The sequence below is a fragment of the Paecilomyces variotii genome, assembly GCF_004022145.1.
Source record: "Paecilomyces variotii strain CBS 101075 chromosome Unknown C8Q69scaffold_1, whole genome shotgun sequence".
Taxonomy (NCBI): Eukaryota; Fungi; Ascomycota; class Eurotiomycetes; order Eurotiales; family Thermoascaceae; genus Paecilomyces; species Paecilomyces variotii.
This window is the reverse complement of record NW_021167140.1, coordinates 539,403-564,107: the sequence shown is the minus strand read 5'-3', so window position 1 is coordinate 564,107 and position 24,705 is coordinate 539,403. Positions and strand designations below refer to the sequence as shown.

General features: G+C 49.6%; 8 protein-coding genes and 1 non-coding gene across 9 annotated transcripts; 3 read left to right on the top strand and 6 right to left on the bottom strand.

Annotated features, from left to right (window-relative positions):
- Positions 1-78: 78 nt before the first annotated feature.
- On the top strand, positions 79-192 carry C8Q69DRAFT_t24. Its single transcript has one exon. It is a non-coding gene; the product is annotated as a tRNA-Arg (tRNA).
- A 96-nt stretch (positions 193-288) lies between these two features.
- On the bottom strand, positions 289-2,349 carry C8Q69DRAFT_7649 (hypothetical protein). Its single transcript, XM_028634017.1, has 3 exons — positions 1,928-2,349; positions 582-1,861; positions 289-529 (listed from the first exon to the last, which is right to left on the bottom strand). Exons 1-3 carry the CDS (start codon positions 2,251-2,253, stop codon positions 510-512), a joined length of 1,626 nt encoding a protein of 541 aa, XP_028488644.1. The 5' UTR covers positions 2,254-2,349; the 3' UTR covers positions 289-509.
- Positions 2,350-3,688: 1,339 nt separating this feature from the next.
- C8Q69DRAFT_7642 (hypothetical protein) lies at positions 3,689-4,895 on the top strand. The gene is made up of 2 exons (XM_028634015.1): positions 3,689-4,182; positions 4,240-4,895. The coding sequence occupies exons 1-2, from the start codon at positions 3,879-3,881 to the stop codon at positions 4,569-4,571; spliced, it is 636 nt and encodes a 211-aa protein (XP_028488643.1). The 5' UTR covers positions 3,689-3,878; the 3' UTR covers positions 4,572-4,895.
- On the bottom strand, positions 4,881-6,979 carry C8Q69DRAFT_511517 (cytochrome P450). Its single transcript, XM_028633266.1, has 3 exons — positions 5,502-6,979; positions 5,280-5,424; positions 4,881-5,217 (listed from the first exon to the last, which is right to left on the bottom strand). The coding sequence occupies exons 1-3, from the start codon at positions 6,911-6,913 to the stop codon at positions 5,182-5,184; spliced, it is 1,593 nt and encodes a 530-aa protein (XP_028488642.1). The 5' UTR covers positions 6,914-6,979; the 3' UTR covers positions 4,881-5,181.
- A 331-nt stretch (positions 6,980-7,310) lies between these two features.
- C8Q69DRAFT_502544 (putative general amino acid permease) lies at positions 7,311-9,411 on the bottom strand (the record flags this gene model as incomplete). Its single annotated transcript, XM_028632402.1, has 8 exons — positions 7,311-8,013; positions 8,077-8,277; positions 8,331-8,341; positions 8,478-8,640; positions 8,698-8,803; positions 8,873-8,983; positions 9,047-9,154; positions 9,228-9,411. 8 exons carry the CDS (start codon positions 9,409-9,411, stop codon positions 7,311-7,313), a joined length of 1,587 nt encoding a protein of 528 aa, XP_028488641.1.
- Positions 9,412-10,085: 674 nt separating this feature from the next.
- On the bottom strand, positions 10,086-12,574 carry C8Q69DRAFT_440109 (glutaminase GtaA; the record flags this gene model as incomplete). Its single annotated transcript, XM_028628623.1, has 8 exons — positions 10,086-10,161; positions 10,227-10,362; positions 10,421-10,564; positions 10,624-10,826; positions 10,888-11,471; positions 11,533-11,972; positions 12,032-12,324; positions 12,381-12,574. 8 exons carry the CDS (start codon positions 12,572-12,574, stop codon positions 10,086-10,088), a joined length of 2,070 nt encoding a protein of 689 aa, XP_028488640.1.
- Positions 12,575-16,966: 4,392 nt separating this feature from the next.
- On the top strand, positions 16,967-19,907 carry C8Q69DRAFT_7193 (annexin ANXC4). The gene is made up of 2 exons (XM_028633955.1): positions 16,967-19,408; positions 19,471-19,907. The coding sequence occupies exons 1-2, from the start codon at positions 17,093-17,095 to the stop codon at positions 19,768-19,770; spliced, it is 2,616 nt and encodes an 871-aa protein (XP_028488639.1). The 5' UTR covers positions 16,967-17,092; the 3' UTR covers positions 19,771-19,907.
- On the bottom strand, positions 19,743-20,858 carry C8Q69DRAFT_6807 (hypothetical protein). Its single transcript, XM_028633920.1, has one exon. It carries the CDS (start codon positions 20,690-20,692, stop codon positions 20,045-20,047), a length of 648 nt encoding a protein of 215 aa, XP_028488638.1. The 5' UTR covers positions 20,693-20,858; the 3' UTR covers positions 19,743-20,044.
- Positions 20,859-21,025: 167 nt separating this feature from the next.
- On the bottom strand, positions 21,026-22,834 carry C8Q69DRAFT_502541 (cell division protein Sep4a; the record flags this gene model as incomplete). The annotated part of the gene is made up of 2 exons (XM_028632401.1): positions 21,026-22,223; positions 22,284-22,834. The coding sequence occupies 2 exons, from the start codon at positions 22,832-22,834 to the stop codon at positions 21,026-21,028; spliced, it is 1,749 nt and encodes a 582-aa protein (XP_028488637.1).
- Positions 22,835-24,705: the final 1,871 nt, after the last annotated feature.

The following is a 24,705-nucleotide window of genomic DNA, read 5'->3' as shown; positions in this document are numbered from 1 at the left end:
CTATTAATCCTACTCTCGCGGAGGATAATTCGTTTGGATCCTTGAATCGTGATTACGCACTCCTAACTTTCAACAGATGCCCGGCTAGCCTAATGGTAAGGCGTTTGACTTCTAATCTCATGAATAGCTAAACAGCTAAAACATGACATATACGATATCAAAAGATTGTGGGTTCGATCCCCACGTCGGGTGGTTCCCTAACCCTCGTGGTTCTATACTTTTTGCGTTCTTTTTTTTTTTTTACTCTGGCTGCGAAGAAGACATAGTTATGCCATAGTCGCGTTCGAAAGACAGAAGCACGTTGGACATTCTCAGGTCATGTATCTTGGCGTGGGTTCTATATCTTGGTAAACGACAGTGATAATATTGACATAGTATAATTTTGGCTATGAACATTGCAGCTTCAAGTTCCCCGATCCAAATTATATCAATTCAGACGACAGCATATTTCGCTTTTCTTCGTTGCCTCATAACATTCATTTCCATCGCAGAGTTTCATTTCCATGTTATCAGAACGAGCGAATGAGATCTGATCAGGAGTTAGTAGAAGGTGATGAGATTGAATGTCTAGATTCACTTACCATAGTAAAGCATCATCGCCTCCAGGTGGACGGCGATATCCAATCTCTCGTCGACAGTGTGGATGTTCAGAGCTCTACCCGTTCTCGATGGACTCCATCGGTAGATATTCCTCGTGAGGTTCCAGTAGAACCTAGTGTCTGTGTTTCCAGTCATGATATCCCCAACTACGACAACAGTTTTCCCCTCGAAAGCGGGAAGAGATTCGAAGACTGAACGAGAAACGCCCGAAAATCGTGCCCAGACTTCATCCGTCTGGGTATCTGTCGGGCTTAATGGAGCCGGGTAAAGCGGTTCGCTAAGAGCGGCCAGGTCGAGATGGTTTATTATTTCGTCAGATGGTGAGTCTTCAAATGCGGTGAAGGTGAGATTGTACTTTTTTGCAATCGGAGTGATGATCTTGAGAGCACGCTCCTTGACGACTTCTGGAGTCTGATGCAGAGCAACACGGTAGTTGACCACCGACGAGATCTTTTCCGGTAGGGCGTTGGTCTTAACTCCACCGCGGAACAGATCCGCGGCCTGTGATGTCTGGAAGGTGTATAGGATCTTTTCACCGCGCGATTCTCCAACGCCTCTCGCGAGAGCGGTATAGTCGTCAGATTCCAGGGCGTCCGCCAGCCATGGTTCAACGTACTCTGGAGAATGGCGGACCTGGCATTCGAGAGACTTCCGAGTAGGATGTTGCTGATTGAGAACAGGGATGAATAGGTCCTGGCGTTCCAGTTCGTAGATGATCTCTGACATGATTCCAATGCCGGTGTGTGGCGGAGGGACTGAACTGTGACCGCCGGTTACATTCAAGGTGAGAACAAGGTCTATGCTACCTTTCTCACCAACGCCAGGCAAAGCATAGACGACGTCACCGAGAACTTCCAAGCCCATACCACCTTCATCCAGGATGAATTCGAAACTGTCTTTGCCCCATTTCTTCTCGAGTTCTTTGGCAATAGATCCAGCTCCGAGCCAGCCATGCGACTCTTCATCAAAACCAAATGCGAGAACGACTGTCCTAGTTGGTTCCCAGTTCTGAGACAGCAGGTCCTCAACAACGGAGAGCAGGCCAATTAGCACATTCTTGCAGTCACTGACACCTCTGCCCCAGATCCATTCTCCATCGAAGTACCCTGAGAAAGGAGGGTACGTCCAGTCACTAGGATCATCGATGGGCACAACATCCTGGTGCGCAGTGAACAAGAGCGGCTTAAGGGAGTCGTCTGTTCCGTTGAGCGTGAAAACCAGGCCGAGGCGGTTAACGTGATCGACACGAGCATACGAGTACCTTGAGCAGGTCAGGAATATCCTTTATAGAGCGTTGAACTGAAAACGGGGCAACAAGTAGGCATACGTTAATGGAAACAGCGATTTCAGGAGCTTATGAAGCTCAAGGAAAGGAGTGAAGACTTCGTCGTACGGATCGGTCGAGAAATCATTAACTGTTGTCGGCACCTGGACAGCCCTGGAGAGACGCTCCACTTGTTTGGTCTTGATCGCTTCGTCTTTAATGAATTCGATAGCTGGGTGCAAGCCATCTTCGGGGGCGACGATCTTCGGCGCAAGCGGACAAATGTCTTTCTTCAAAAATGTATCCAATACTTGCTGCTGCGATGGAATTGTCAGAGCTGCTGCCCCAATGGACAGCAGCCCGAGAGTAGCTGCGCTCAATAGATACATTATTCTTTCCAATTGCAGTGCCCGCCTGAACAGTACAAGGAAGACAAATTCAGAGGAAATTCAGGAACCGGAAGAAGACCTTAAACCCCGCAAATCTTCTATCAATTGACTCTTCTTCCACTGTCTTATCACAAGAGGCGGACGCGCTATCTTATCATCGATCTAAGTCCCACTCGTCGGCTGAGACCGCCTATTAGATAGCCTCAAAATCGCCCAAGACGGAAGGTCGGCGCACAAAGTCACCTCGGAAGTCACATTTTGAGAAGAGTCCATCGCATCGGCAGAAGTCCGAACGCAAGCGCAAAGATCCATTTGGCATTGGTTGCGCGAGCAAGCAGCCAGAAACCTCAAGAAGCCGATCACATCTTCTCAAGGTAGAATTGCGAACGCACATGGAAGTCCTTGGACCCCTCAAAATTTGTAAAGGTCAGGGTGTAGAAGCATGCAGTCTTGTATGACCCTGCGAAGCCTAGCGGCCTTATAAGCAGGTAAAGGTGAGCATGAATGCGCATACTGTCAGTCTATATGTTTACAGAACGTATGTGCATCCTTCGAGCTTTCAATTTCTTTGAACCCGAGCAAGGGTCTGTCTCTGAGTTCGGTTATCGTCTCCACGCGGAACGACCATTGTTCGGATGGTATACTCGCGATACATATCATCACCAGCTCTTGGTGTAGATCAGACACATCCCTGAGTAAAAGTCGCTAGTTACTTCGCATGGTCTAGGTGACCAGTGAGAAGAACCCGCCGCATTATTTGCAGAAATTGACCCTTAAAAGGCCACACCAACATTCTCCTTGGTGATCCGTGTTATGCTTGAGACGCTGGCGGAATTTGCCAGTGGATCGAACCGAACCGCAGTCAAACCGTGGGGTTGATGGGTCCATCAAAACGGGCTTCCGCATAGAACCGAACATCTTATTGTTTCTTCATGTTGGACAAGACATTCACAGCCACAGCGCTGTGCGCCATATATCCCCATTTTGAGCACCTCGGCGTGGCTTCAACAAATCTGAAACAGCCGTCCGCAATGGGAAGTCAACGCCACTGATATCGCGGTAATATGCCTTCAAAGCCACTGGAGGCTGATCCGATGAGATTTTCAGGGCTCTGTCCGGGCCATGCCGTAGTGAGACCGTTAGGCTCGTCAAGGGGCAGAGGCGACCGTAGCACTGGAGTCGGATCCTAGCCAGGGTTGGTAAGGATAGGCTTGCTTTGAGCGATGGATTCCCCTTTTGGGCCATCAAGATCGCTCGTTCACGGCCCTTAATTAGTTGTTCATATTTGAAACAGCGTCCGTCGGTAGTTCGGCTGTGTTTCAACAGCACGCTTTGCGTCACTGTGGATTCTTCTCTTTGTGATCTTCTCAGCAATCATCATGCGGAGTAACATTGGACTTCACCAACGGTGGTACTAGAGCCAGCAATAGGAGGAGACGGTCTGTTGTTAGTGAACGCCGAGGAGCGAAGAGAGTCCGAGCTGTCAGGATGTGTGGGTTGTTTATAACCACATGACAGCGCGCTCTTCAGGTCCATCTCTGTCGAGCAGGTCTGTCCTCCCTTTTTCCGAGTAACTTGCCTAACTTACTTGTCTCTCTTTTTGTTATTTTCCAAATCCAACAACCATGTCTTTCTTTACCAAATCCCTCCTTTCCGTTCTCTCTTTATCTGCGGCGCTCATTCAGCCCGCCACTGCTAGAATTGGGGGATACGAGGGGTGCTTCAACAGCGTTGCCAATTATACTCAGACCGGCTCTTACATCTACCAGAGCGATGGATACTGTGTGTCCACCTGCAAGGGAAAGGGCCTGGCAATTGCTGCCACTCAGGGACAACTCTGTGCCTGCGGCCAGGGTGTTCCTCCAGCAGCGTTGAAAGTCGCCGATACGCAGTGTGGCAATACATGCCCGGGTTACCCGTACGAAAACTGTAAGTACTTCCTTTTGTCTTTGAGGCCAACAGCCATATTGATTTGGTTCCTTCTAGGTGGTGGAGACAATGCCTGGTCCTTGTACAGTGTGGCCCAGTACAACCCCTACGCCGGCGTGAGCGTTGCTCCAGCAGTTATCACAAGTGCTGCTTCTGCAACTCAAATTACTCTCCCCAGCTCGACCCCGACGAGTTTCGCCGTTCAATCGAGCCCTGCCTCTTCTAGCCAGCCAACTGAGATCGTCAAGAAGCCAACAATTCAGACCGCTCAGGCCAACGCGACGAATTCCGCGTCCAACGGGCTTGGTCTCGCGTCCCCTGCCCACGCAATTGCTGCTTCTATCTTGACTTTCACGGCAGCTGTTATTCCGTTCGTTCTCTACATCTAGAGAAGTCATGGACCATAGGTGTCCGCTCTAATTCTATGTCCGCGGGACGGAATTTTCGCATACCCATCCATTCGTCAGCTGTGACCAGTCAATAGTCCAGAAAGCTTTTCTATTTTTGACTTTTCAATTCCTCGTCATTTTCAGGCGATGCCCAGTCCTGCAAAACAAAAGTATTAAGAGCTCCTTATTCCCCGCGAGACTTTCCAGCAGGGGAGACAAATGATACCCCGTAATTCGTCAGTGTATTAATCGATCTGCCTTTTCAAGCCTAAAGCCTACCAAACTTGCAACTTGGTAGCCGAGTTTCTGTGTACCACTCGGTCATCTTCGTGTTCTTTGGATCTCGTATAGATGTTTCAGGCCTCCGAAGTTAATAGACCCAGTAATAAAATTTGTAATTGAGCGACCCCGTACACAACACAAGCCCGCTGAAAAGTATATCATGAAAGCATCCTCAGTAGTCTCACCTGAATAGCTGGGGGAGGCTTAGTAATTTTGATGCGGTTTGTGCGTGAAATCACGTTAATCCGTCTTATGCTCCCGGGGATACATCAGACGGCCAACAAGCAACTATCACCTCTCTATTCCCGTTTGTCTTCTTACAAAACTGCTACAGTTTCATGAATTCGATCAAACAAGTATGCTCCTATGAATTATGATAGGTTAGCGCCGGGAGGGTGCGTATTCTTAGGCGTAAAAGCCCCTTACCTCCATCTTCAGAAACCTGTCGTCATAAAACACCTCAAATCGGCTCGTGATACCAGGACTTACTCCTTCAAAGCCCTGCTTAATAGACGTTTTATAGTTTCTGTATACTGCTCCTAAGAGGGTTGTCATTTCCGCCATCGCTAAGCTGATTTCGATCAGTTCGTGCCCAGGAGAATATAGGCAGGATCAAATGCATAATCAATGGGTTAGAGGCAGACATACTGCATTCCAACGCACATCCTTCCACCACTTGAGAATGCCCACCACCACTTCTTCATCTCATTTAGCTGCTCGCCCTCGCAGAGCCATCTGTGTGGGTCAAATTTCCAAGGATCGCGAAATACATCCGGATTTCTGTGCAGAGCGTACGGCTCCATGCTCACCGTGGTGCCTTTAGGTATCAGGAAGCCATCGATAACAACATCAATCGCGAACGAACGTGGTTCCGACGCGGGCAAGGGGGCATAGAGTCGAAGTGCCTCTTTGATCAAGGCATCCATGTATGGTAATTTGTCGCTAGACTGTGCAGATGGTATACCGTTCCCTACCAACTGAGCGTCCTTGATCAACGAGACCTCTCGAATTAGTTCCTCCTGATACTTCTGATTCTCAGGCAATGATAGAGCCCAGATCAAGAACATAAGCGTGTCGCTAGTAGTGTCAATCCCTGCTAGAAGGTGATCTGCGCATTCCGATGCAATATCCAGATCTTCAAGAATACCTCCCTTCTGGCTGCAATGAAATCGCCAAAGGCACCCAATTACGGTAGTCTCTGCATATTCATCCTTTTCTGTCGCTGGCGCAGTCTTGAAATCGTGCCATGCCTGCAAAGCATGAGTTCGAATACCAGTGTACGTTGCCGGTTTCTGCATAGGCAGAAGACCCAAATTAGAAATCATCCTCTCCATAATCCCACTGCGCGAGTATAACCACTTCGTTAATCTAGGTAGGTGCACCGCGAACCAAGACAGCCTTCTCCTTGCCGGGTCGAGGATATCATTCAACAGAGCTCGATCTTGCGCACACCCCATCAACGCAGCTGTACCACCATGTTTTGGCCCATAAAGGAATTGTGTGATCACATCAAGCGAGAAATAATGCAAATTAGTAAAGATCTCTCCCGCATTCTCAGGTTCGTTTTCCAGAAGTTTCAAAAACTTCATCGCCATCTCCTCGACCATCTGCGCAGTTGGACCTCTCATGATCGTCGACTTTGCATATGCATGATTGAGCAGTCTTTTACGCTCCGCATGCATCTGCCACGGTCCAAACGTGAATAGGTTCTGGCGCCCATAAACGTCGAACATGCGATAGAAGTCTGTTCGTTGGGCTTTGCTACCAGCGCCGTATATGGATCGGAGAGCAGTTGAGCTGTTGAAGGATACTTCATTTGGGGAAATTCGCACGACTGGTCCGTAGATACCGTGTAGTTCGTGGATCTTGCGTGTTCGTGTACCGTTCCAGTCCTCGTAGGCTAGTCGCCAGCCGGTTATGGTGAAGAGGCGTGGGCCAGGAATGCGTCTCAGAGGGTCCGTTATGTACACGTATAATAGATGGCCAAGGAGATAGATTGCCAGTAGTGGAAACACCACTGACAGTTCCAATCCTGCTGCATATATCTCCGCCAGGACCATAGTGTATGTATTATATTCACTATCAGGACGGGTTTCATGCAAGAGCTTCGCACTGCTGCAAGTTGGATCGAAGGCGCGACAGCTTAGTTAATTGAAACAAGAGTTCTACAGTCACAGATGTGCGGAAAAGGTTTATGATAATCAGTTTTCCAGATTGACATCGGGACTACCGCCAGAAGATAGCTTTATGACTGCAGGCTTAAATGTAGATAAGATAAGGATTATCTCCGCCTTTCAAAAGCAGGCGCCGTCGCTCCAAAAGAAACTACTCTAGTTGTAAGTAAGCCTCAAGGTTCAATGATGGAGTATCTCGAGTGTCTATGCGAACTTATTGCCATTCATGGCAAGTCATAAGAATGGATTCAACTCCAAAGCAGAAATTATTCTATACCCGAAATCAAAACAGCCGATCCAGAAAAGTCATCTTCGACTTCGGCCTAGCGATATACTGCTCTTCATACTCATCGATCTCCTTCTTCAGCCCTCCAACCTGCAGATCCGCCATTCCCGGACGAATATAAGTCGTCCGCTGCACAAATTTCCACAGGACGAATGCCAAAACAAAAGCACCAATGATAGTATACGTAAGGAAGAAAGATCGCGTATCCCATCCGCCATTCATGAATAAATAGTATCCAGAGACTAGCATCATGACTACCGTCCCGACCACGGAGACATAGGCTGCATATGGTTGGAACTTTCCCTTATAGGGGAGAGTGTTTCGATCGATACCCTGCTTTTGTAGAGCGGCGTGGAAGTGTAGATAGGTGATACCGACAGACATGTAATTTAGCAGTTGGCAGGCAGTGACGAGGTCGACAAGCCAGCCGAGGACTTTCGCGGAGGAATTGCTAATTTGTAGAAAGCCGAGGAGGCAGAATGCCAATCCAACCATGACTGCATATATGGGGACTCCAAAGCGGGTGCAGCGAGAGAATATCTTGGGCGCTTTTCCTTCGAGAGAGATGCCGTAGAGCGTTCTGGTAGCGGAGTATAGTAGACCGTTTCCGGAGCTGAATACAGAAGTCATAATTAGGGCGTTGACGATGTGAGGGAGACCGCTAATCTTGAGATTCTCCATCGCAATCACGTAGGGGGAGCTAGTAGTCATAAGTTAGCCTGCTTTTGATCTAAATAAAAAGTGGTCTGGAAGCCTTCCATACGCTGCACCAGTACTGCTTCCCTCGTCCAGTCTCAACGCCAGTGTCTTATCATTATACGGGATAACGATTCCCATGCAAAGGGCCGATCCACAGAAGAACGTCAGGATACGCCATACAAATGATCTGAAAGCTCTGGGCAAAACCTTCCGCGGTTGTTCGGTTTCACCGGCGACGATGGCAACGTATTCGGGTCCACATATTCTATTCAAAAATTCAGATTTTCGTCAGTGGAAAATATTTGGAGGTGAACTTACGAGAAAGTTGCCTGGATAATACAAGTCACAACGCCTCAAAACCGACCAGTGTCGCCCGGAGCAAGGTATTCTACAAAACTTCCCTGTCAAGTACCCACGTCAATACATCAGCTGCTCAATTTCAGGAAAAATAGGAGAGACACAAACCGGATCCCTCCAATACCGAAACCCATATCTGTCATGCAGCGGATTTCCGCCCAGCATCGTTATGAACGTGAAGAGTATACAGCCCAGGATGAGAAAGACTTTGAATATCGAGAGGTAGAATTCCGCAATACCGAAATAACGGACGGATATCAGGTTAAGGAGACTATCAGCATCAGTTAACCTCTCTGCTCATGCTGAATTAGTATGGGAGCCGTAATACGCATAGGCCACAATCATAGCCATGACAACCGCTTCGACGGGGACTTTATCCGTCCAGAACGTGAGGAGAATGTTGAAAGCTACTATTTCGAATGGAACCAGGAAAGCTGCGATCTGTTAGGTGAACCCTCGAGAAGAAGTATGCGGTCATCTGTTCGATCTTTACAAGGACTCACCCATATTAAGGAAGAAATTCCATCCCATAGCAAAGCTCAACGCATCATCGACCCAGTGTCCGCCGAGTCTGATGAAGGGAGACGAAATAGGTACGTAGCATACCATCTCAGCTGTTGGAAAGTATTAGATGCGGCGAAGTTGCAGCAATCCTAAAGACAGAGTATGATTCTTACCGAAACACTCGTTAACAGCAACCATGATCGCTCCCCAAATCATAAAGCCAAGGAATAAGCCCGCAGGACCACCTTTCGGAAGCGCACTTCCCATCTGCACGAAGGTAGCTGTGTATGTATCGTTTTAGCACCACCCCCCAAGAAAAAGATGATAAAGATCAAAACTGGTGAAGAGACTCACAAGTCCCAATTGCGCCTCCAATCGCAAAGAGCTGTACCTCCTTACTGCGAAGCTTTCGGTGCAAGTTCTGCGATCCTGCTTTGAGACTCCTGACCTCGCCGACTCCATATGTGGTGCCTTCTGCTGAAATCGTCCCCTCCGATTCCACGGCTGTTTTCTCGACTATTGACTTTGGGCAGGCCATTTTGACCGGTGCGTCCTTGTGCTCTATTCTACCAGAGAAAGCAATGCGCAGACGAGAAGAAGTATCAAAAGATATTTGCAATACAGTAGACTATTCGGGATCTTCTAGTGGTGTACTGAGACTTCCCCCATGGGGAACAAAATCATGTTAACGGTTTAGCAGTTCCAAATCCATCTGAGCGGAGTTGATAAGAGCTGCAGGAGCTCCTATCACTCGCGTCGGAGGGGCCGATACGTTGGGCCTTAGATGTTTTTGATAAGATCTAGAAACCCTGTCCTTTGTTCCAAATGGAATAGATCGCCATGCAGCATGCATATAGGCTCCCTGGCTCTGCTCTCGTAGGTGGGGTTGTCTAATCCCTTACCATACGTGGGGATTTATGTATGTACTTTGACATGGAGGGTACGGATAAGAATATCCATTCTTCGTTATAGTTTCGATTGAACTTGATTCGTCCGCCGCTATTAATCTGCATTATTCGCTATAAGACACAATTGAAAATTCTGTGACTCTGGAAATTCTAAAATTGCGAGTCTAGCACAGTGTCATGAACGTTCATCGATTCGAGGTATAAGACAACGAATCTTAGATGGTATAATAAGCTTCTGTACGTTAATATGTACGAAAAATGCAGTATATACTGGGCGATGCGCATTACGCATTAGATACTAAGATTAGGACGGGAGGGCCAAAAGAGCGAATGCTCCTCCCATGACTGGTCGCGCGACGAATGTGAGTCCTGAAGGATAACTATTCCGAGAGTCAGCATGCATGTATTGTTATTCCCAGACCTGAAATGCGTGGTTAAGACTTACTTCCCGGTGTCCGTGTCATAGAGGTCAGTCAGCGGTCGATTGGTTGGGGTCTCATTGATCCATGTCGCTAGATCCTTGAGGAACATTTGCTGCGTGCTCTTCGATGCGACTGCTGCAGTAAAGAGCTGCCAGTCGGCTATAACATTCATGTTAGCTATGCTTATGACCTCCCGTTTCAAGCATGTGAAGCTTACCCTTCGTGTAGGTGTGTCGAGTGTCGAGAGGCACTCCGTACTTGTTCTCAACGGTCGGATAGAATGTGCTCTGCATGTCGTACACCCAGGACGGAACAAAGTCCAAGCTTAGTTCTTTATCCGCGTACAAGTTGTACAGTAGGCCTGCAAGATGAGTCAGTCTTAATAAGCTTGCTGGACAGACACGATTATCGGATCCTTACCGTAACTGGAATTCGAGCCGTATGCTAGAGTTGAATGTGGCGGGTTCGCATCATGAGCGACACCAAGGGTCTCCCATTCGTTGATGTACTGTTGAGCAATTGACGAATAGTTCTTTGAGTCCGCTTCGTTCCCTGTCAGGGACGAGATGACCGACATGGCCTTGATGGCGATCATGCCTTTCAGGGCCAGATTCGTCTGGTTTCTATATATGGGCAGTCAGCAACTGATCACAACAGTTCTGATTTCTTTTTCGTTTCACTTACGCAAGGGCGCCAGCAAAGTCATCAGTAGAGATCTGGTTTGCCGGGTAGAGCGAGTCATCAAGGAGAAACGAGGTCCACTGCTCCAGCTTGGCGTAATGCTGGCTCAAATAAGCCGTGTCCTTTGACCGGAGAGCATAAGCCAAAGTCATGATGACCATGTCACCGCACTCCTCCAGAGGCATCTCCTCGTCATTGCCCTGAGGGTGGCCCGTGGCGTTGGGATAGTGGGATCCTAGATCGTGCATGGCCCACAAGTTTGGATATTTCCCTGCCTCCTGATTCTCATACAGCGGGTCCAGGAGAAGCTTGAGGAGTGTCGGATTCGTGTAGAGGAAGATTGGATGAGCCGGGAATATTACATCCACCGTGTTCATGTTGCCATCTGAGGAGATCTCCTTGAGGAAAATGTACGTAGTGTTAGGTGTACCACAGAGTTGAGTCGCACCGAACGCCTGCCGCACTGAGAGGGACGCGATGGTGAGGTAGTCCTGGCCTGCGGCGGCTATAGCATCCTGTGAAATTTGATTATCCAAGTCCGTCGACAATTGACTGGAGGTAGAGTAGTCCTTGTGGAAGAACTCGACCTAGGACTCATGGGTCAGCCACGTGTATATCAGTTATGCATGTGCAAGTATGTATACGCACAGCAGCGAGATCACTATCAAAGTAGCTGGTCCACAGAGACGGAACGGGATCATATCCATCGGCACCTTCATATTGAACTGCCTCGTCCTGAGTCAGACCAATCGAGAAGAGCACGCCGCTTCCCCATTCATCGACCGGTCCAAGGTTGATTGCGAACGCAAAGACGGGCCAGTTGTCCGAGATAGCTCGGTAGTTAGTGTCTTGGGAATTAGGCAAACTACCGTTGGCGGCGAAAGTGTTTCGAGCATCTGTAGATGGGCCTGCCTGGTACGTGAGGCCATGAACTTGATCTGTCGACCAATACCAGTAGCCCCATTCACCTTGGTCGTCTACCTCCGAAAACAGCTGCTGGGTCTGTCGGTAGACTCTGTGATACGCAACATCGCCAGCTTGACCATAATCCCATTGAGCGATGTTGCTGCGGTCTCCGGAAATCCACTCTGTCGACAGGGGCAGGTTAGCCAATGAGATAAAATGTTCCGGTTTTGCATATCCTTACCCGCTGTGATATCGGAATACAGCTGTACATCATGCACCTTGCCGTCGACAGATGAGACATCTACATGCAGATAAGAGAATACAAGTGACTGTCTCTTGAGGTCATTCGGTGTGATAGGCGAGAGAAACGTTATGTTCATCTCAACCTTTCCCGCCACGTCCATCGTGAAGATACTCTTAGTGGAGGTGTACTGAAAGGCAGTCTGTGTAACAGCCTGTGGACCAGGGTCTCCCATCCAGGTATAGGTAGTGTCATCTACGCGAATCATGCCCGTCCAAGCTGTGATTTGATTACTGCCAAGGGAAAGTCAGCTCGAGTTCAACTGCCAGCAATTGTTGAAGGCGCACACCTCCAGAAGACGGGCCACTCCCCGGCCAAGTAACCGCCATTGCCGCCATCACTACCAACATTGAGCCAAGTACTTAGATACGGAGCCTTGACAGCCAGTGGGATAGCAGGAGGCCGAGCAGGGGTGAAGGTGGACTGTGCTGCAGCCAAGGCAAGCTGAGAGAGCGCACAAAGGAAGAGATGACACAGCTTCATGGTGAAGGGGAGGGTCACAGTGACCAAGGAATGAATCTGCCAAAAGCCCTAGGACATCCCGAGTAGACCTCGCGGGTCCGGGACCGCTACTTTATAGTAGTTCTGGGTCTCAAACTAAACGGGCAGTTATGCTCCCCGGAATCCATGACGCTTGGCCTCCATGTCCAGCTAGGTAAGATCGCGTGCTGGGTGATAGCCTTGGAAATTTCTCTGTCGTCTGACATTCAGCTGGCCTTTCTGCAATCTTAATGGTCCTCCGCGAGTCTTACAGTATGGCTAAGGCCGGCACCAAAGTCCTTTAGTGCCGTCGCGGGACAGCAGTGGACATACAAATGTCTAGCGTGGTCCTGGCCAGTGCAATACCTCCTCTTCTAAAGTTTAGAGTTAATCCCATTCTGCCGTCTATCAGCGACTACTATCTGCAAGGACGCCAGTCAGTGACTATCTGGTATAAAGAGTACGGCACACCGCCACTGATCGGGTACTAGCGCAGGGGCATCCCAGAGCCGAAAGCCCTGCATTGTTCTCTATCTCGGTCCCTTAAACAACCGGAAGATTTCTGGCTAGGAATGCCGGTAAATTCCGCATGTCCATGGTTAAGTATATTGTGGTCAACAAGCTCGGTAGCAGGCAAGGAGTCCCTCGTTTATTGACGGTGGCACCGCGGGGTTCAGCTAGTATGCAATTAGTTACTTAGACTGCGGGGTCAGGAACCGCTCCGAAGGCGCCCAGATGATCGGCAGACGCTACGAGATCTCTTTTCTGGCGTCACCACATCCTGGAGAAGGTCCGCTGGGCGTCATCCCGCGCCTCTTTCCCCGCGTATCTGAGATTTTAGCGTTGTTCTGGCTTTCGGGCAATGCTTGATCGTATGTCGATCGTGATCCCCAATTGACCACATGCACATATAGCTGTAAATGTAACCTCACGAAGTAGAGAGGCAAAATGCCCGAAAAGTGAGTCTGTTTTCCAGTGCCGAGAAAAGAAAAACGAAAATAATGGCGCTACTATGCGATCCCCGTCAGGAATGAAATGCATGGATTGAGAAACCCCTGCCCGTTCTCAATGGACCAAGTGGGCCGACATAGACTTCTGCCATATCTTCTCCGATGCAAGGGCTGTGGGTTTGAGTATCCCGTCGCCAAATAATGTATCAACTTTTTGCCCTCACCATACCTCGCCGGCCGGGACTGGACGTACTGCCCGATCAAGAATGTGACCAGGCTCTGTGACCCAGCAACGTGAGAAAGCCCGATCGGCTGATTCAAGTAGCGCCGGGTAAGTATGCGCCATCTGAGTGTGCTTATGCTTATGGTAGTTATGCAGTATCATGCCCTTTGGCCTCACGGAAGGCTGGCCTGTCTCCGTCGACAGCCGGCATGAAGTCCCAACGCAGTCTGGAAAATTCCACCAATTCCATGGTCCGTTCTGGCCCGCTCTGGAATCATTGGTAGACACTGATATCCTCCAGTGGATAAAGACTGCAAGAGTCTCACGTCGCGTGCTGCTTCAAAGGTATTGTTAGGCGATTTGAACCATCCGCTATACCGAGGTTGGCTGCGGCTCGGCACATCCTGTCCACGGACAAGATGCTGTTCTGAAAGGGTCGATCTTATTATTGTATTGCGCGTCTGGATTATGATTGAAATGATGAGATGAGAGGATAATGTCAATTCTGCCACACTGGGATCGAGGTAGATCGAATGCAGGAACAACCCTGCTAGTCAACGGCTGGTCGAGAAAGAGCTCACTGTGGCGGGCACGCTATCGATTTCATCGTATCCAATATCCTTTTCATGTCTTCGATATCAGCGTGCACAGCAGTTGGCATTATTATTAAACCAGGTCTGGCATCCCACGAACCAGGGGCTCCAGCAGGACATTGAAGAATGCGAGCTTGCGACAATAGGGATAACATTCGATCAGCCTGGTGTCTGGACTCTGGATGTAGTTCGACGTTGATAAAAACATGATCTCGACTTGTCTAGCGTGTGCGATGAAACTGATGATCAATTAATTCTGCTCAGAATCCCCTCGCTCTCTGCTACCGCTTTCGGGTTCTTCCGGTCTGGACCGCCAGCAGCACTAAGACAAGCACTTTTGACGTCCTCCTAGGCAAGTAGTTAATTATTTAGCTATTAATTACCCACACCCTCTATTCTATATACACCGTTATGGGCCATGTACCGGCATCATCCTTCTGGAGAATTCTCGGTCCAACGGGGAACAGGGTCGTTTATCGCTCTAGCAAGGCCACGCGCAGGTGTATACAGGGTTGCTCAAGCCCCTGCGTACCCAAGTCGACCGAGACGAGCATTCACAGCATCCTGTTTGCAGCTCAATCGGGAAGCCAACTGCTCCTGTATTAATTTCCACGATGGCTGGTCTTGTTTCAGACGGCTCGGGAGAGCGATAGTGGATCGTTATGGCCTGTCGGCTTGCTCCAGTTAGTTACGCGTCAGGAGTGTTGATATTATCTATTAACTATCAGTTCTAAGATTAGATAGAACTGACATTCTCCCACGCTAGACCGTTCACGGGAAAAGACGACTTATTAGCAGTCGCGCTGTCAGAAGTCAAGACAATTCCAGGCAAGGCTTGGGGTGTTTAAATCAAATATGACAGAAAGGGCCGCTTTACCATTGGGAGAGAATATAAAGTCGACAATAATAAAAGGTGGATAGTGACAGTTTCATCTAAAGTATACCATTAGCGGGAAACAAAAGCCCTACTGGTATGTTTTATTGGCTGCCTCGGCAATGATCAGCGAGATGTCACCATTTTTTTTTGAGTCTAGATAGGTTCTTTGTTGGCTCAAGCTGCGAACTAGTTATCGAAAGTACCTATCTAGATTAATCGAAGGCCTGGGACGGGGCTCTTCCAGTTGATCCTCCCCTCTCTCTCTGAGGCCAGTTAGTCTTGCTTTTTATACGTCAGTGCAAGACCGCTGGATAACACACGGGACGACTCATATCGCTCCAAACATCAAAAGCCAAAACAATAATTGCAGTTTAGTTACACCAATGGTTCACCGCTGACTGGAGAAAACCAATGGCAATAAAACGTCCGCAGATTTTCAGCCAGTGACAAGCGTCATAACCTTGCATACAAACTAGATTCAAAAGACAGGGCGGGGACTGCTGTGTTGGCAGTGTTACACTCGAGTCCTTTGTTAAGTACCTAAATATGCCCGAAGAAGCTACAATCACGCAAATGCAGCAGACGTGCTAAGTTACCCTAATCTTGACATGATCTTCGCGCACCAAGACGCTACGGAGAGTGGGATAGGCCTGTATACGATGATCGATCTGTCTCTCTGCCTAGTAGCAGTTACTCTGGAGCGAAACTCACTGACTGAGCTTGAATTCTCTAGCAACTAGCTCAGCCTATTTATCTCTGTGGGTGGAGCTAGAAAGGCGTGGGAGAAACCCGACAGGAGGGAGGCCTGCTTGTAGGCAGGCCTCAACAGTTCCTATGGTGGTCAGCAAAAAGAAAAAAAAAAGAGAATATTGTGCTGTGGACTAATTGGTTCAATAGTTGAAAGTCTGAGCGTATTTACAAAGGGCGCTTCAAATATTTTATGCTCAGACAGCATAAGGCTCGAGTCCCCTCTTTTGCGGTTGAGCTTTTGCGAACACATATAAATCATGCAGTTCTTACAGATGCTCAAGGATAATCCCGAGGACATTCACATCTCTTGAAAAATGTCTTGTCTCCTTCAAACGGGGAGGCGTTTCAAGCGGCTTCCTGAAACATGATCGATCCATTGAACCGTTGGCAGGAAGAGAAGGATTTCGCTTCACCATCAATATGACTAAGTCTTACAACGCAGAATCTCCCATTCCTGGTCCTTGCCATCCGATTGTGGTACTTTCAACGCGTTTATATTTCCCTGCGAAGATACCCAGATATGAGTGCGACGATGATATGGCCCCCACGAGCCAGCCTTCTTCAGCACTGACAGCAAGAGTCTGAACCGCTCATCAACCCGTCGCGCCCAAATAGCCACTGGCTACGACCAATCTGAAGTCCATTAGGCTGCTCGATCGGCAAATATCATCCAGTCACAGTCTGATCTTCATCGTGCAACCAGCATGGCACGCTTGACGCTAGGAAGCTGATTGCAGCACGGCCGACCGTAGGCCGCATGGCCCTGAGGCTCTTAATTCCATTCCGGCGTTTGTTGACTGTGAGATCCAACCACACGACTCGATCGCAGCGCCGATAGAGAGATCGTCGTTCCCGCGGCGCCAACAACTCGATCATTAACTGTTTCCAGCCCCGCCGCAAGCTCAGCTGAGCGCTTGGAGGCGTCGAGCTAGCTCCCAGCTGCTGGGCGGTTCTCGTCGCGCGTTGTGTGCGTTTCTGAAAATCATCTCATCTTTCTTCTTCCTGTAACATACTCATTGCAAGAAGAAGAAGTACAAGAAAGAAAGCATTATCCGCAGCGTGGGCGTTTCTTGTTGTTTATCGATCCCGTCCCCCGCCTTCGAGTCCCCCGCCGAACTTATCGATCTGATGTCGCTCCGCGTTCAGGATCCACGGATACGATCACGGTCCAAGTCTCCCAGTGGTCGCTCTGTGCGGGAGCGTTCCAGGTCCCGCGACAGTCGCGCTCCCTCTCCTGCGCCAGGGAAAGATGCGCGCAGGTCGTATCAGTACGACTCCGATGAGGAGACGCCGAGGTACGTATCAGGTCAACAGAAAGTGAGGAGCAACGGACGCTCCGATGTCGAGCGAGAGAAGTCGCGCCAGACAGAGAGGGACCGCTACTATCACTCAGATTCGGACGGTGATAGCGGACATCATGGATCCAATGGTCGATCGGGGCGGTCTCGTTATGACCCTGACTCCGACGACGGGGACAGGAATTACTATCTCTCCCATGGGAATAGGCCATCTTCTCGATATGAGAGCTATGATGATGCATCACTGCTCGATTCAGACGACGAAGCACTTGTCTACGGCGATGTACCGGCGTCCATAGCTGGAAAGAACTACAAACTGCCTTCTGCGCCTCAACCTCCTTCTCGAGACGATTACTTGAACACTACGAGGAGAGACCATGATCGCCCGTCACGCTCATCATCCCGCGTGCGGTCGCGGGCAAATTCTCACGCTTCAGATCAGGCTCCTGGCGTGCATCCTAGCTATGCCAGACCGGAGCGTTGGAGTTATGCGCAACCAACCCAGTATTCCCATACACAACCAGCAAGCTTGAGTGATCAGCGACATCCCAGCTACAGCAATTCCCAAGCTCCAACCATCCCAGCTGACTGGGCGCCTATACCAGAGTGTGAACTTCCCGGCTTCGTACCACCAGTTTCTCATGTCCACTCTCAGAGTATTCCTGGAGGATTCCCTAGCACTCTGTCAAGTCCGAGTATATACGTTCAACCAGATCCAAAGTTTCCGTCGCACGGAGCGTCGCCGCCAGTATCTCCACGGCCGCAATATGCCAACCTCCCACCCCAGCAGTACGTGCAAGGGCCTTCGACTGCAACCACCGTGCCTCCGGCAGACACACATCACACTACGTCGGTCCCGCAACTACGATATGCAAACCCGGGGCAATTCCAGTATGCGCAACCTGATCCAAACATCAAATACGCATCGAAGTCAAACAAGGTGTCATACACCCAGAGCGACAGCAATCAATTCGTCAAGCCTTACACGCAGAGCGCAGATCCGCAATTCGTTGAGATCAAGCCAGGCGGAGGCAGGGCTGACACTTCTTCTTCTCAGCGCCATCGTCCTCACAGCCTATCTGTATCCTCTGCGAATAACCTATCCGTCACTGGGGCCCATACTGGACGCCCACCAGCCAGTCCGCTGCTAGAAGCGTACAAAGGAACGTATCAGTCCATCTCACCGATGCCGTCTCCGATCATGATGGCTCCGCGGCTAGATGACGATTTCTCCGACATCGAGGCTCTGGATGGAACTACCGATTCTGAGCGGCGGAAAAAGCACAAGAGGAAGTCTTCCAGAGATGACCGACATGATAAGGATAAAAAGAAAGAGAAAGAGAAGGAGAGGGAAAAAGAGAAAGAGAAAGAGAAAGACCGCAAGCGAAGACACGAGAGGCATAACTCCTCCAACGAAGATGTGATCCTGATTTCGCCCACGAGCACTCGCAAAAAGGTCTCTTTCTACGATCCGACAGAACATGCTCTCGCCCTGCGGGAGACCCTTGCTCATCGCAACATCGACTCGAAACCGCTTCTAGACATTCTCCCACACCTGACGAGCGATGAAATCCTTCTCCTTCGTGCAGAGTACAAGAACCACGCCAAGTTACACGGCAAAGGCATCAACATCGCAAAACACATCAAGCTCAAGCTGGGAAACAGCACCTTCGGCAAAGTCTGCTACGCCACGGCCCTAGGACGCTGGGAATCCGAAGCCCACTGGGCCAACTACTACTACCAGGCTGGCACCTCACGTCGTGAACTACTGATTGAATCGCTCATCGGTCGAACTAATTCTGAAATCCGCGAAATTAAAACCTGCTTCCGCGACAGCAGGTACGGCAACAGTCTTGAAAAATGCATGCACGCCGAACTGAAAGCGGATAAGTTCCGCACCGCCATCCTTCTCGCCCTCGAGGAACGTCGTCAGAGCGACCATGAACCGCTGGATCGCAGACTCGTCGAGCGAGATGTGCAGGAGTTGCGTCGTGCCGTCATATCCCGCGAGGGCGGTGAAACTGCAATGATCTACATCATCGTCCTGCGCAGCGATAACCATCTACGTGAAGTTCTTCGTATCTATGATGCGCATTACCAGCAGAACTTCACTCGAGCTCTGATTGCAAAGTCGCAGAACCTCGTCGTAAGTTTCCTTGAACCCCCTGTCCGAAGATAAAGAAAGAAAGGTTCTGACTTAATTCCCAGGGCGAAACACTCGCTCACATCCTCAACGGCGCCATGAACCGCCCTATGCGCGACGCCCTCCTTCTTCATCAAGCGATCAGTGAATCGCGCTCTGGGCGCGAACGATCCGAACTGCTCATCTCCCGCCTCGTCCGTCTACATTGGGAACCAAGACACCTGGAGCGCGTAAAGCATGAGTACCGAAAGCGGTACGGACAGCGATTGGAAGAGTCAATTGCGGAAGAAGTTGGCAGTAGCGATTGGGGCGAGTTCTGTATCGAATTAGCCAATAGTTCGACGGATTTGACTGTGAGGTCTTGAAACGAATGATGAAAAAGAGGAACGAGTGTATCCTAAATGTTTTTGATGTGATTTGCTATGTTCACGGTTTCTGCTTGCACAAGGGTTCATGAATGGAAGCATATGAGTGTACAGACCTTATTTTCCACTTCAATACCCGTCTCTGTTTGGCGTTGGGGTCTGTCCCGTTGGATATCTTACGTTGTTAGAGCTGATATTGACTGACGATACTTGAGCATGATTATGACAGTCTTTTTTCGTTAGCTATGCCGGACACGTACAAGTCTCTGGCTCTTCAAGTCACGCTACGTTTTTTTGCGAAGTGATAATCTACCTCAATCTTCCAGGACCGTGTTAAAAAGTACGATAATTCGATAGCAGAGTTGTACGTACTTAGACTGCTCGCAGACTTAAAAGTGGTATTGAGAAGACAACAAGATGAGAAGAGAAAAGAGGTATAGGAAACATAGGTGTGCTGGCGGGTGTACGCGCAGACGCAGATTTGCGGCGCGACTTTTGAGGGGGGTATGGGTATGAAGATTTTTCGATGCCCTGAAGAAACAAGAATTATCGAGAAATTTCCGATCCAACAGGCGCCAGGCTCAGGCCTAAGCCTTGGAAGACATTCAAGTCGCGAGACAAGCTCGTCGGAACAGCTAGAAAAAGAAAAAAGTAAAGAACAAGAAAAAACAGAAGGGGAATAGAAAAGGTCATGGAGAAACCGAAAATGGAGACAATTGAAGATAAGAGGAAAGAAACTGAAAGGAGTTTGCTTCCACACGAAGAGACGTGAAACAACTCGGATGAAGGGAGTGGGCATAAGGAGTGTCACGAATTGAGAACAGCTTGCGTAGATAAAAATGCGGCCTGGGGGCAATTGGTCCAGATAAAACACTTCTCCAGCACACTGCAAAGGTGCATTACCTAGGTTGGAGTCAGGCATATCCGGCGAGATGTTGCTATACTTTCATCGGGAGGCAGAGATAAGATCTTCGCCGGTAAGCCTTACCCGAGTCAAGTAAGCCTTCAGAGCATCGGACCCAGCAACAAGTAGTAGAATTGAAAAAGATCCCTGACCGGAGGATCAAGGATGACAAGCATTCGAATCGCGGCACACAAATAGAGAAAAATGGCCTTGTCTCCACGAACTTGCGAGAATCGCATCTCTGCAGGAAGACTTGTCCCGCGCCAGGCCTCAGACAAGCAGCCTAAGAAGTGTTTGTTTGCTAGACCCTCCTGCATGAGAAAGCTAGCGCATTGCAGACAAGGGACAAATTTATCGCGATGCAATTCCACCTCTATATCCAGGGCCCTGTCTTCCGCTGTACCCGTTCCCGTTCCGCACGGGAGCCGGGGCACCGTTCACAGACTTGCGGTTGAGACGGTTCGTCCGCCATCCCTCATACCATATTTCACGACTCGCTTCACGGAGTTCGGATCGCCACTCGGTGAATACGGCGTCTTTAAGCTTGACGAAATCACAGTGTTCCGGATTGTATGGGTCAGCAAAGCCCCAAGGGAACTGGCGGCCCACTGGTCCCTTTGTAGGGTCCATTGAGTGAGGGTCTGGAGACAGGATAGAGAGGGGAATCGAAGGAGTTTCAGAATTGGAACTCAAAGATCTCTGACTCCTGTGACTTCTCTGGCTCTTCTGGCTGTGTCTAGAAGGAGAATCTGGGCTAACGTCCCCATCATCCTCAAGCTGAGTCTCTGACTCCGCAGCTTGATCCTCCGAAGGTTCTTTTACAGCTTCAGCTGCGTTCTTCTCCTCCTGGCTCTCCTCGTCCTCTTCGTTCTCGTCAAATCGATCAGCGCTGGCCGAAGAGGAGTAGTCGTCCTGCTCCTCAAGAGTGAGGACTTCCAAGGGGTCGATGTTGGCCATCTTCAAGCTGTCCCAGACAGCCTTTTTCAGATAGGCCATATGGGCAGTCGTCACGGTATCTGCTTTGCTGATGACAGGGACAACGGTAGTTTTACCCAACAGAGTGCGGAGAACCTGGACGTCTAGGTCTTCGTCCAAGGCACCAATCACGCCAGAGTGTCCAGATAGTTTCCCATTCAGTCCGTTGGCGGTTCTCGTTGCAGCAGTAATATTTTGGTCGAGACGTGAAGGATCCAGGATCAGGAAAACGCAGTGGATGTGAGTGTCGCGTACGCCGGGTGAGCGAATCACTTTCATTTCCTCTGCGAAAGTCTCTTCAAATTTGCTTTCAATGAAATGGGTGATCTCACGCAGCTGCAGGTCGACCATGTTCTTCTCTATGCCCTGTGAGTCCCAGAGAGTGAGTCCCACGCGCTCAGCATCGATCTCAGTTTCCAAGTAATGGTAAGTAAATCCTGGGTTCTTGAAATTTGGCTGCTCCACGTCCTCGGGATGCCTTGTGGGGTGTTTATTCGGTGGAAGAGCCAAGGAAGTGCGCAAGAAATCGAGGAAAGACGTCTTTCCAGAATTGCGAGCACCAATGACAAGGATGCTGGACAATGGATTAGTACAGAGGCTAGTAGCAAATAATTCATGAGATAGATCTACTTACTTGTACGGCGTTGGATCCTTACGCCTCCGCAGTCTTCTGGGGCTGTTGACAGAGCTCACAGCACTGCTAGCGTAACTGAATCGTCCACGGTGGGTCATGCTCTCTGCTCTCGCGTAAGGGTCATAGCTCTCTCGTCCTTGACTGCCCGGAAGAGGGGGCACTGGCCCAGCCTGGCGCAGAGATGAAGTTCGGCTATCGACTCTACTTGAGACGGCAGACTCGTCCTCAGATTTGTCCTTTCCTCCAAACGTCTCAAGTTGAGGCGTTGGTGATAAGTCAGGCAAACGAGGTGCATGCCTTGAGATCGCAGCCTCACGCTGACGGCGCTCTTCTTCTCTGGCTTGTTCCTTGAGCATCTTCTTGTTCATCCGACCGCCAGACGCTTTGCGGTCTCCCAGGGGCTCAGTGGATTTGGAGCGGCGGAGGAAGTTTAATGAAGACTTGCGATTTTCTTTTCCATTGATATCTTTCCCATTCTCAGTGATGGATGGGAGCGCCTCTGGGGGAGGAGAACGTCCCTGGACGCGCGGGCTGGAAGTTGCGGTTGCCATGGTGGTGGGAGCTTCGCGGTTGCTCTCTCCTTGTTGACTGATCAGGAGAAGGTCACGGGGTTGTGTTGCTCAACAAGCCAAGATTGGGTGTTTTGTCTGATAAAGATATGAACTCGAAATAGTAGCAAAGCACAATCGAGCTCGGAAAATGGACCAGTCCAAGTTCGTGATTCCTGCGTGATGAAGACATGTCAGTTCAACAGCTCAACAACACATCAGGGGAGCCCTCCACTTCCATCATCCATTGATGACTTTATGAACTCCGCATCTTCTTTTTTGCCCTCGCCCACTCCAGCATTTATCTTGGTGGCCAGACAACGTTTGAATGGAGAAAAAGGAGGCTTATCATTGGTCTATTTACTTACAATACCTGTTGACGCCTTGTGTTGGACTGACAAGTGGGGAGGTCTCGATGTAGATCAGATGGTATCACAAGCACTGTTGAAGATTATTCCCACGCCTTTTCTGGCTAGTCCTTGTTCTTCGTCGGGTTGAAATCACGATCACTCGAAATCCCGAAAAGCTACAAAGAACTTTACGTGGGCACCGAGCTGAGTGAGGTGACTTTTCCAGACGGATTCAGGAGCTATCAATATCCACGGCGCTCTCTTATTTCTTTCCTTCTGTGGGTAATACTGCGGTGACACGGCAAAGCAATTTTATCCAAGGTCGTACGCAGAGGTCGGAAACGGATTGTGGAAGACGCGATACTGCAGATCGAATGAGGGGTTCTGATAATATGGCGATGAAGCAGCAGAGGAAATAATGACATCCACGTGTCCAGCAAGCGATTGTCAGTTGCAATTTCAACCAGCTCCGCAGCTCAGGACAGAGGACCCCAAGAGGCGACAAAGGGAACGAAGGAATCGAAGGCGAATGCGCAAGACGAGGAGATCCTGTTCACGGCGTCCCGCGGATGCGTTGCATCAAGATAAAGGAGAGACGAAAGGGAAACGGTCTGGGAGAAACAAAATCTCGACCAGAATAGAACAGAAGCGATTTTTCTCTTCTGTTTCCTCCGGCTGGTTCTTTTTTAGCTCGTCGCAAACGATAATCCTGACGCTTGACCCTTCTCGTGTTCGTCTGGGCCTCTTTCGATCCTCAATCTCGTCGCGGAGAACCATTTGAAAGCGCATTCAGGGGCATCAGGGGCGAGTATCGGCTCTCCCCACCCACCTTCATCTTCTGCCGCTCAGGCCTGGCCCTGGCTGTCGTTGGTCAAATCGCAATTATCCTGGAGGCGCCAGCAGGCCACTAAACACAGGCGGTTGACGTAGCTTCGTGACGGCTCCGTCCAACCTTACTCTGTCTGGATAGCTGACCGGTAACCGTTAGCCCTACCAATTGTTTCGGAATCGATCTTGGGGCGGCATGGGGGGTGAATAAACGGTCAATCTCGAGCTCTGTGTCGCCCACTGTCCTCTCCATCGCCACCTTTGCCTCTGGGGTTTCTTACGCAGACGTCGCACGCAAGAACAGCAACTCTACCTTCTTCCTATTTGTTTGGTACCTGACTATGTAGATACTTAGTCTAGCCGTCAAGAGAACCATATGTTCGTGCAGCCGAGCGGAGTACCAAGTTACCAACATACGGGGAAGTTTACTGTGGGTACCAGTCAAGTATCTTTACTTGCATAATTGGCGGCTGAGATACCTCGCAGGTACTTGGCGCTAACCGTAGCTACACGTGCCCGGATCCGCTCGGGCTCTTCTCCTTTTCGCGCCCACGGTTCGCGCAGTGTGTTTACCCCTGATATACTGGTCCACTTAGTGGCAGAGTTCAGACCACAGCCTGTTTCGCTAGATATATGGGAATTCATTATTATATATGATGCTTATCGCCTGGCATGTCATTATCATGGATATTGTCG